The sequence below is a fragment of the Rhagoletis zephyria genome, unplaced genomic scaffold, assembly GCF_001687245.7.
Source record: "Rhagoletis zephyria isolate East Lansing unplaced genomic scaffold, Rhagoletis_zephyria_1.1 Rzeph_scaffold_04839, whole genome shotgun sequence".
NCBI classification, from domain to species: domain Eukaryota; kingdom Metazoa; phylum Arthropoda; class Insecta; order Diptera; family Tephritidae; genus Rhagoletis; species Rhagoletis zephyria.
In genome coordinates, this window is record NW_016161922.1 from 1 (window position 1) to 12,476 (window position 12,476).

At 31.7% G+C, this 12,476-nt stretch overlaps 1 protein-coding gene across 1 annotated transcript in view; it reads right to left on the minus strand.

The window, feature by feature from the left end:
- Positions 1–2,090: 2,090 nt before the first annotated feature.
- LOC108371270 (aquaporin AQPAn.G-like) overlaps positions 2,091–12,476 on the minus strand; it is a gene marked incomplete at its 3' end in the record, with an annotated part of 44,553 nt that continues 34,167 nt past the window's right edge. Inside the window, exon 3 of the mRNA XM_017626797.1 lies at positions 2,091–2,281. Coding sequence (XP_017482286.1) covers positions 2,091–2,281 — 191 coding nt within the window. The remainder of the gene's footprint in view (positions 2,282–12,476) is intronic.

Below are 12,476 nucleotides of genomic sequence, written 5' to 3' on the forward strand. Positions count from 1 at the left end.
AAAAAAAAAAAATTTAACTAAAATTTGTAAATGAAATTAAGCTTTGTATGTGTATGCATTTACTTCAACTGCTAGTACTGAAAAATTTTCGCACATCATTTCCCTCAAATGATTTTTTCTACCAATTAGTTTGCGCAAATTAACAGTTTGAAGGAAGAATTCTGCAAGCAATTAGAAAAGTACTTTGATATTTATGAAAAAATATATACATTTGTTTGTTATTTGGGCTGCAAATGATACAAATTTTAGAAAAATTAATTAGAAAAAAATTTAATGAGGATAACAGGCTTCAGACTGATCTTGAATTTGGAGACCGATGAGACCTAAATTTGTAAATATGAATGTCAAGATCCATTTCGAGGTTTCTGCCTCAACATAAAATCACAAAAACTTGCAGATACGTAATAACTTTATATAAAAGTACATACTTCTTATTTATAATGAGTATTATAACAGTGCTGGTCTAAATTCTATATTGTGGCAGAAATGAAGTTGGATTCCAGGTAGGCACCTATTAACGCAGTAGACGAAAAGGTAACGTATATATGAATATGTAATTTAGGGCGCCTCCCAAAATAGCGAATGCTTTTCCACCAGAATTATACGATTTATTACACCATACGACAGGGGCGAAATATAGTATAACTGCGTTTTTGGTTTTCCTTTCTAACATCAGGCTTTTTTTTAAGGACTTTGAAACTTCACAGATCTGATTTATTCAAATAATTCTTAAAAAATCAGTTCAATGTAGAATAACAATTTGTATATGAAAGAGAAAATTCTGTACAATTGAAAAATACTAATTTTTTTAGGACGAAAAGGTATCGAAAATGTCATTTAAAAATTTTTTCCTTGAATACATAACTAAAAAATTGGAATATTTGTTTTTGAAAATAATACCACATCTTCGAATTTCGTTCTTTTAACTTTATTAGGTTAAAGAAAAAGAAGAACTAAAAGATATTTTCCATTCTCCATTCGTCTGTGCGAGTAATTTTTTATTTTTTTTGAATTTTAAAAGTTTTTTGTCTCACTTGCACTGCATTTTTTAAAAATTTTTTTGAATTAATCATATTTTTGGAATTTTTGGAGGTCTTTTTAAAAAATCCTGACGTGAGAGAGAAAAACTAAACACGCTGTTTCTATTATATTACTTTTTAGTTTCATGAGCAAATAGATTTTTTCGTATGTTTTGAATTTTTTTGGCTTTTGTGGGCAAAAAATTTCGGAAAGAATATTAAGCTTTACCGTTTTGAAAATACCATCTAAAAAATCTAATTATTTTAATTTCGTTGATGAAATTTTAAGCATTTTTATTCGTACCTTCTAAACTTAAACTTTTCTATTATCTGAGGGGATTTTATATATACAAAAAAAAAAACATTTGGTTTTAGGTTATTTCAAATCGTTTCAGCTCATATACATCTCAGTATTTTTCTGAAATCTTTTGATTATTCATATACTTTTCTGTTCTTTTTGTAAGATTAACTTTTTTACCGCTTCATGACTATCGAGCTATTGAAGCACGCCAGTTACTTGCTGTATTTGTATGACTATAAGATTGATGTTATATTGTTTTAATTTGTACCTGATAGTGGATTGCATCAAGTCATTGCATTTACTAACAACTCGCCGCTTTTATAACCTACCCTAATCTGCCGCATTAAAACTTATTTAATTGCCAATATTTTCCAATTTGTTTGTCAGCGATTTAAATGGAGATGAGCAATTGAAAAGCGTGAGGAGTACTTAACTTGAATCACTTGGCTGACCTCGTCAATGACCTTAGCTGCGTTTGATAAACAACTGCTACTTTAGCTTGTTTTAGAATGAAGTTTGGAGTAGATTTCGCAAAAAGTGGATCGACTTGAAAAGTTAATTAAAAACATTATAACTTAATTGGAAATTGAGGTAATAGAATATCGGCTTAGAATGATTCATAACAAATTGTGGCATGCGTTAGTATAAATACAACACATAGGTGTTTTTGTACTTATACAAACAAACATACATACATACATACACTCATCGGCATGTATTTTCTCTTATGTACTATGTAAATAAATATTTTTTTTTTTGGTCACACTTACCAGCGCCATTGTGGCAACCACCAAACCGAAGCAGAAGGCAATTTGCGGCACCGATGGCGTATACGTTCCCCAGCCAGTGCAACTGCCAACACCGATGGCAACCAGAAAGAAGGTACCTAAAAATTCGCCAATCAGCGCACGCCATATACGTTTGTGTGTGACATCGCTGACGCCAATGATTTTGGGAATATCTGCAAATGAAATGCAATGAAGAATTTGTGAAATTGGCTAGCAAAATACAGGTAGATAGATATGGCAGAGTACAAAAATATAAACCAAAAAATCTATAAGCCCATTCTAACTATTCCAAAAAAAAAAAAAAAATATTTGGGAGTGCCCTAAACCACTTAGCTCAATTGTAAACAATTTGTGCCGCTGTTTGTAGTTAATTAAACTCATAAAGCATTGACATTGAGTCTTATCAAAATAAATTTGTTTTCGTTGACGCTTCTTTGTTTTAAGGAACATCCAAATAATAAACCACAAAGAATTCTTTTGTTGGCGGAGTAACAAAAAAAAAAACTAAATAAAACCAAAGCAAAGCAAAAGTTATTAGACCTGTAAAAGCATTTTGATGTTCAGGCAGTAAAATTTTAAATTGCCGTTGGGTAAATCAATCAACATAGTGAGAATATCAGTTTAAAACAGTGAGTGTCATTCAAAAGATAGCAATCAATTGGTTTATGCATACTCATATTCATACGAGTACTATTTCTATGCATATTTGTTTTTTACCATTGACTAAATAAGTGGCTAAATACCACACAATTTTTTATTTCTGCGTTTATTTATATTTTTTGTTTGTTTTTTTTTGCTAGCACCCGCAGAGTGTGTAAGTGATTTGTATGATTGACAAGCGTGGTGTTGACTTTATCGCAAATGTGTGTAAACCATTGTATGTATGTATGTAAGTAGGTACGCATGGCAAGCTCGCTGCAGCCACAATCGTTGTTTACTGTAATTTATGAATGATGATAAACTTTGCTTTGGCATGTAAAACTAATATTATTTACTAGTCACATAGTATTTTTATTCTTTAAAAAGGAAATAATGGAAATAATGAAATGAACCTTTCGTGCTCGATTTGTAATCCTTTTTTTTTTGTATGGAACGACCAGAGTTTTAGGACTTCTGGTGAAGCTTTCCTCCAAAAAGGGTAAATTTGCACTAAATAAAGATATATTTTTATGCAAATCTAACTTGTCTCCAGAAACTTTGGTTGTTTGGGAACGTCCCCTTCTTATTATATCCTATCCTATCTGTATTATTCGAAAGAACTTACATAAATTCCAAAAAGTTACTCATACGCGAGGGCAGGCTAGGCACCAATGCAAAGGTAATTCGTTTAAAATATGTATGAGTCAGTGTTTAGCCAAATTTTTATCTATTCAGCTAAAAAGCTATTATGGACAAGTTCAATAAAAGCACCTGAAATTTTTGAGTATCAGTGTGTCGAAATACAACCTTTTGTAGTACACACTTGAATAACTTAAAAAAATCTTAGATAATGTTTTCATTACCTCTTCAATATTTAGTTTTAAAAATAATTTTTTTTATGCACAATTACTGATACTCAGTTTAAAGAGAAAAGTGCATTATTTTTGTTAGTAGCACTGTGCAATAAATTTCAAAAAGTTGAAAGTGATGAGAATCGGAACAAAAGCATTTGATTAAGCTGGTCAAATAATGAAAAAGTACCAAAGGATTTGAAAAATTTTCACTGTAAGTTTTCTATTGATGATGAGTGAAAATAATGCGAAAATTAATGCTCTGAGCTGCATAAATGCAAAAAATCTCATACCGCGACTCATCTCTGATCATTTTGAAATTAAAATTTTTTTTTACAACAAACTGTTTGTTCATAGAAAAATTTCAAGTACGCAGTTTTGTAGCCCAATAAATTCTAGTAATAATGTGGAAGTTTCAGGAGGCTAGGAATTCGCGTTGACTTTTAATAATTTTTCTTACCGACGGTGTTATTATTTTCATCCATAACTACAAAACCAATTATCGAACATAGTAACTTTGTATTGAAAAAATGCGTGACAGTATCAGCAAAAAAAAATTAAAAAATTAAAAAGAAACGGTATTTTTAGACACTTCATACTTGAAAATTTTCGCGGTGCAACTTGTTTACTTTTTATAAATTTTGTACGAATATAAAAATTTGGATTTATGTAGATGGCCCAATCAGATGGCCGTATCATTTTGTCTCGGTGTGTACAACAGGTACATATAGTAACAGTAATTCCTATATTTTTATTGAAAAACTGTTTCCAAAAATACTGTACTGTAAACAATGTTTTTTTTTTGTTTAAATGGAGATACTGCTAAACGGATTTTTTCCGCAGTAATATAATCTGCCTTATCCTGAGTTTCGCCTGAAAAAAAAATTCACCCGAAAATTTGTCATCCGCCCATAGTAAAACCATGGAAACCAAAAGTGAAAAGTGAACCGTTTCGGGGAAAATGAAACTCATGATAAGGCTGAATATTTTTGGTCCGGAAAAACACGATAGTTAGGTATATTCATAGTCGAAGGCTGAAAGATGTACATAACATTGAAAAGTATGCGAAAAATCTGAAACTATCTTTAGTGTCCACCTTATTTGATTATGAGTACGCCGCCACATGTATTCTTTCTTCTTAAGCATTTGAAGGAAATTTTTAAAACCAAAGTTTTGAGAAATCAAAGCTGTGCAGTTAAATTTTTGGTCACATTTGCCATAAAACTGTTTATCTTAGGCATCGTAATATTTTATTTTTATTTTTAACGGCGCTATGCTTATCAGAGACACATTATCTTGGATTAGGCATGCTCATAATCATAAATCAATTTAATAATTTAGAAGTACATAAGTGTTTTTTTTTTTTTTGGATTTACCATCCCATCGCGGTATTTAGAGAGCAAACATTCAGATTGCCTACATTATAACTGCAAGATCAAATGTTAACACTATCTAATCTTGAAATTGGGTTGAGATAACAAAAATTTAAATACAAAATATTTGAAGAAGAAATGAGCAATGAAATGAGAATAGATGCAAGTTTTCGTACTTTTTAAGTTGAATTATGTAATTCTATTTAAAATGTACAGGCAAGTTTGTGAATAATTTGGTAGTAGAATGCAAAGCTGTCGTGTGTTGAAGGTACCATTAACTAAGCTGTCAAATTAAGCTTGTAACCATTCTTAAGCCGAGCCTTGTTAGGCGAAGAAGTTCTTTAGTTCTTCTTGTCGTTTATTCCAGCAGGAAGGATTTAGTCTGTCTGCTATACACCTCATTTGCTCAGTAGTGCTTCCTCCTTCATCCAGACATAGTAATTTGGGTAAACGGAGTTCCATGTAGGGCCAATGAATCCCCATTCCAGGCGAGAAAATTTGCCCTTTCATTGCCCGTAAACCCGTTGTCCGGATGATATGAGTGTCGAGAGCTAAAGGCAATTCCACACCAGCTTCTTGTGCTTTTACGGCGAGTGTATGCAGATGTCCTTGTTGGCCGCCCTCTATCCAGTATCCACTGGCTCATACATAGCTCGGATTCATCTACAGGGTTAATTTGCCCCATACTAATGGATAGAAGCCCTTTAGGTCGTAAACAGTAAACCCCTGATTCATTAGTATACCAGATGTGGCTATCTTTCGGGAGTTTTAGTTCTACGTAAATGGCACAAATTAAATAGGAAAAAGTTCATCCAAGCATATAAACAAAAATTAAAAGCGGTTTAAAAAGCATTTAACTCTTACAAAATACGTATCTTGTATGCAGATATTTTTACTTTGGAGTTAGGTGGTGATTTATGTAAGCATTTGGACATTTCTGTAGGATATCGAAGGCATATATTAAATATCCTTTTCACAAATTTCAAAAATTAGTTTATAATACACATACAGTGCCGGACTAAAGTATTGACACAGAGAATTTTTCGCAATGCTCGCAAAGTTTTTTATTATAATTGCTTTTCGCCATTTTTTTTAAATATAGTGCTTACTACAATAAAAAACATGAAAATAAAATTCTAAAACTGTGTGCAAAACTCACGAAAATTCAATAAATTTGCGTGTTAATTTACAACTTTCAAATCCGATTTTTTAGAAAAATTCTACGTATGTAGTTGTTTAGCGCGCTGCTTTTTGGATTGTTTTTTGTGGAAGGTGTTGCTTTTGTTTCTCGATAAAACAATTATTGTCGTACATACTTTGTATCGAAGAACCTGCGTGAAAAGGAAGTTGCAAATTAGTATGCAAATTTATTAATTTTTCCTGAGTTTTTAAATTTAGAGATTTTATTTGTATGGTTTTTTCTTGTAGAATGAACTAAGTTTTTATAAAAAATTATCGAAAATAAATTAGAATAAAAAAAATTTTTTATTTTGCGAAAAACTCACTATGTCAATACATTTGTCCAACCCTGTACTATGTTTGTATGCATTAAATCCACCTCAGATTAATTGTTTCCGATTATATTAGATTGTACTGCTACTGGCATCTAAATATTGCAAAAATATTGCTGGGTAGCCACTACTTGGCTTCGCAAAGAGACCATTAAGATCCATAGCGTTACCAGGTAAACTGCGAATAATTGAACAGCTAATCAATGAGTTCCAGGAGTTATGTTGAAAATTAGGCTTAATGGAAATATGTGCTTTCCAATAAAATCGTGTTATGTAATCCTCCAAATAAAGATTTTGATATTTGGGGAAAAAGTGAAGTAATAGGGGTATTCATATAATGTGATAAACTGCTTATAAACGTAAATTTGTATGCAATTAGTTAACGTTTATGTCTAAAGTTTAGATAAATATCCCAAATGATTAATTTCGGTCCATCGAATATACTTAAATTTCAAAGGAAAATACTTTCTCTGCTAAATGCTCCACTCGCTTTTCCAATTATCTTTTTTCTGGTATAGCTTTTATGAATCACATAAATCTAATTTTTAACCCTGACCACTACGTCCATTAGTAAACCACCAATTTTTGGTATATTCCCTCTTAAGTTACTTTCACATTTTGAAATGACGTATATTTCAGCAGCATCTCATCACTTTTTAACAAACAAAAATCACAAAAAAAAAACCATATATATTTTTACCCTCAGAAAGGCGATCCGTTGTGTAGGTCATTTCTGTGGTTTCTTGGAATGTTTGCTTTTGACGTTGTTCGAAGGAGATTTGCACTTGTGTCGATGTGTCTACCGGAGCGGGAGGAGACTGTTGAACCGCCGACGCCATACAACTAAAAACTCAGCGATCACTCAGCTAAGCACTGGAGCAGGAATTTCGCTTAGCAATTTTTATTTTTTGTTGCATACGAATTTGATGCTTCACCCGATTGTGCGAATGGGGGATGGCGCGGCGAATGAGCTGTTAACGAAATTAAAACGAGTTAATTTGTTAATAACGATGCCGACACCGACGTTGAAGTGTTAACTGTTCGCTTTTGGCGAGCGTTATGACTTTTCTACTTGAAGCGATACGCTTTTTTGTTCGACGTTGCAATAATTTCACTCGGCAAGCGCTGCGCTGCTGCTATTACTGACTTTATTTATGCGAGTATTGATACTGGTGATGAGTTTTATTTTTCGTTTTTTTTTTTTTTGTATTTTTATTGTTTTAAGTATTTACGCGCATTATCTGTAAGTAGCTATGTACCTTGTTCTGGCAATGAGCACCAATCGACATAAACACGAGTGTTACGCGCGCTAAATAGCTAAGATAAAAATCAAACAATCGACAAGAATATTAACCGAATATATATTTGATTGTTAATTAATTGCAATAATTGTCAACTAAACGGCAAAAGTAAATCACACTGTGCAGATATGTTAGCGGCGACGCGTATAATTGATATAATTTATAAATACGCAATGTGTAATTAAATAGCAAATAATGCAAAATATTTCAGCTAAGCGCTTGCGTTGTGCTTATTACTTCTTCTCTTTTTTTTGTTGGCTAATTTGTGTATCTACTTTTTCAAACTGCTGTGCTTCGCGATCGGTGGCGGCAGGTGCGTTTGCTCGACGCTTGAGTTTTGAACTAAAGCGTTTGGTCTGATTGCAATTGCTTTTTTCTTTTTTTTTTTGGCGGGGTTGGCTCATTTCAGCTGTTAAAATTTCATTGCTTTGGCTGTGACTATGCCAAATATTGAGGACACACCCGAGTTCTTGCGATTGCTGACGTATTCAACAAGTGCTGATAAAAGCAGCAAAAAGGACTGATATAAAAAACTTTGTTAAAATCTGTGTAAACACCAGCAGCAGCAACAATAAAACAAACAAAAAAAATGTTAGAACGTCTGGACATGAACAAGTATTGCTAACACACATACTCATATGAGTATATGTATGTACATATCAGTTATGATAACGGTGTAACGCATGCCTAAGGGCGCGTTCTTACATACGAGGCCATGAGAGCCAGAGGAGCCTATCTAAAAAAATCTGTTTGAATAATATAAGAAATAATTTATAGATAATAAATACGGTATTTTACTCTATGAAGGCCTCGTATGCAGTGTTGCCGTTTTAGCCCTTTGGTGGCTAGATTTAGCACACACTTTTTTTGGCCATATAAATTTAAAATTGCTACTGGACCATATTTAGCCCTTTGACAAATGTATTCATCCTTGACAGGAAAAAGTTTTATACACTTAATTTGATCTGATTTTTTTCATTTATGTAAGACATGAATTTTTAGACTAAGAAAGATATACATATATGTATATATATGTGTGTATATGTATTGTAGATTTTTGGTTGGAGCTCATTATTTTTCTATACTATAACTTATTGCAAATGTTTGTGTGTATACTCATATATGTATACATATAATTAAAAAATTTTTGCTACCATTTTTAGCCACAACGATTTTTTTTTTTTGGGTCATATTAGCCCCCTTTTTTAAAAGGAATTTTTGTACCACTAAAAATGATTCGCGGCAACACTGCTCATATTTATGTGCATTAGGCATATGACTTTTTTCTAAAAAAAAACAAAAGACTAAGGAATGATGAAACCCCAACAAAGATTACGTGTTCGTCAAAACCTGGTACAAAAAGTTCCCGCAGGGGACCCCGAAAAAAATTTATACTGATCGGTTATGTTCTTCATAATAAAAAGCATAATTTAACCGTTTAAAATGTATTTATAATTTTCCGATCAAAATTAAACGTTACTTTTAGATCTTTTTTGATAAAAACCAGTCGTTATTTTTCGATTAAATTTTTTAGATTATAAAGGATTTAAAACATTCATAAAATACAGCCCTCAATATAACTATAAAAAATTATGGAAAAAATAAAACCCTAAATTAACGATTATTTTTTGGCAGAAAAAATAATAAAAAATAACGATTTTCAGTAATCTTAAAATAAAAATCTTGATATTTAATGGAAATTTTCGGTTCTTGGTTTTCAATACGTTGACTTGAAACTTTCAGTATACAGATGTATGTATAAATGTGGCTGCAAAATTCTAAGCCAACGGAATAACCTCATATGTCTAATGTAAGTAGGGTTGGTGTCGAATGGTGAAGGGTAGGAAAATTGATATGCGGAGTAAAAGAGAAATTTTTATTTAGTCACAGTGTTGTCTTATCAATCCCCACTCCTGCTTGCTGCTGAGTGTTTGGCATGTCTTAACCGGAAAGCGAAAATATTTTGACTTACTCATAACAAAAAACAAAAAAGTTGCTTGCCAAAAATGGTAAAATATAAAAAGTGAAATCAAATGTGAAAAAGACTTATAGTAAAAAATAGTAAATATATAAAGCATGAATCACTTGGCCAGAAAGTAGGCCCAAGTAACCAATTAGATTTGAGTACCGAGAGATACTTTTCTAATATAACGTTTGATAAGTATTAATCAATTATCCGAACTACATATTTAATGAAAATGTGCTTTTGCTTTTACCATTTCATTTTTTATACCATTTATCACACTCTGCTCGCAGCATATCAAAAACTATCAACACAAATTAAATAAGCGCCATACTACCGTTAAATAAATAGCGTGTCAAACTACCGAGATATTAGTGTATTAATCAAGCACTGTGTCAAAACAAGTTGTGAAATAGATTCATACATATAGATATGTATGTAGATAAGATATGGTTGTATTAAATGATGGACTGCCATGAAAATTAGTAATTTCGCTTAACTTGAAGTTCAAGTTTACTACATCAATTACTTCAGTCCCTTGAAGTAATCATACTTCTAAAGAGCGACGCAGAGACAAAACAGTATTTAAGAAATTAAGCAATGAGAGCGTTCCAGAAATTCAACAGTGATTTTTGGAGGTATTTGCAAATATTTAATTTTTCTGAAATATTTTGGCGCAAATCCCAAAATATAATACATTTTATATTTCCAGTGGAAAAATTGCAACTTTTTTGGTGTAGATTTGTATAAAACGTGGGAGTATTAAGGATTTCAGCCTTTTTATTGAAATCGGTAATTAAGGACACCACTTTTAAAGGTAAACATTCTAGAGTTGAAATGGCTTTCCTTCGATTGTTCGTTACCTCAATTTTTGGTTGCGGTCTTAATCCAAGAAACGAAAAAAATTCGAAATTATTTGCCGGCTTGATCGCATTTTTTTCTTCTGTTACTTCATTAAAAAAAAACACTTTCTATCATTAAAAATTCCATCACAATATCGACAGTAGAATAGGCTTGTTTCTTAATTTTTGCTTTCCTGAAACCTCATTCAGGAACTTTTTGAATAAAAAAAAAACTTTTTTTCGTTTTAGGACTTGTTAAAATCCAAATTCAAATTAACCCAAATTTAACTCTGCTCCACTTTCGAGTTACAAGTTATCATGCACATACATATGTATGTATGTATGTAATTAATTGCACAAATTAAACCATATATCGGTTATCAAGATTTTATCAACACACAACAGTACGAACGCCCACAACAGCGAATGACGAAAGTAAATTATTGCAAAAAAATTTATTTAAATGTTAACTGATGGACGTCAGTACAATAAAATAATAAAAATATATGTATGTACATTAGGGTGGGTCAATTAGTAGGTCAATTAAAAAAGTTGATTCATATCCTTGCGATTCTGGTACTATGGACCATAACAAACATTTTCGCCCAAGGAACCATACCTCTTAAATCATTTTCGAGCCTGCCAAAATTTTTTGTTAGATATTTTCAAAAATACCAAATAAACGACCTCTTAGATGCATTTCAAAGACAAAAAAATATTATTGAAAATGTGTATACGGGGGTTTTTTGGGTCAGAGAATCCATTTTTCGCATTAATTTTTAATTTTGATCGCAGAAAAATAAAAAAAAATAAAAAAAATAAAAAATAAAAAAATAAAGCAAAATAAAGAAATAAATATTTTTCCATTATTTTAAATTATTAGAAAGTCAAAGATGTGACTATTTGAGCAATAAGTTCGTCAATTTCCCCCAAAAAAAGTGAAAAATCCAAAAAATTGTTCAAAAACGCACTCTGGTGGCGATCAAAATTAAAAATTAATGCGAAAAATGGATTCTCTGACCCAAAAAACCCCCGTATACACATTTTCAATAATATTTTTTTGTCTTTGAAATGCATCTAAGAGGTCGTTTATTTGGTATTTTTGAAAATATCTAACAAAAAATTTTGGCAGGCTCGAAAATGATTTTAGAGGTATGGTTCCTTGGGCGAAAATGTTTGTTATGGTCCATAGTACCAGAATCGCAAGGATATGAATCAACTTTTTTAATTGACCCACCCTAATGTGCATATGTATGAACAAGTATTATGCATATCAATATGAAACTATGCAATCGTAATACTCCAGCGGCAAACTCCAAACATTCTTCACATTTTGTATTCTGACGACAATTTGACACCGGCGTCGCGACAAGTTTCAATTTAATTTAAGTCACGTTTTGTTATTAAGCGCTCATGATTCAATCTTTTCCTCTTTCCCTACATTCCACTTTAAATTATTTGGTTGATTATTTTTGCATGCAGTTTTGTTGTTTTTTTGGGAGTGGGGATCTTATCGCCGCCAAAATAAAAAAAAAACCGTAATTATGGATGTTCTTATTTCAATTTGGTTAAATGCGATTTAATTTGCTTTGCCGCAAATTGCGTTGCGAAACAGCTCTTAAATGAGTTTTTATATACTTAGTTACATATGTATGTATACATATGTACATATATGTATTTATAGTATGCTTGTAAGATGCATTTAAAAATATAATTCTCTTACGATTTTTGAGAGTTAATTGACCGTTAAACTCAGACGCATTAAATATTTGATACTTTTACTTAAAAGGTGCGTTGTAATGAATGCATAATGAGATACATATGTACATACATATGTACAAGCCAGTTGTGCGGGAAGGCCTGAATGCATACATACATACATACATAC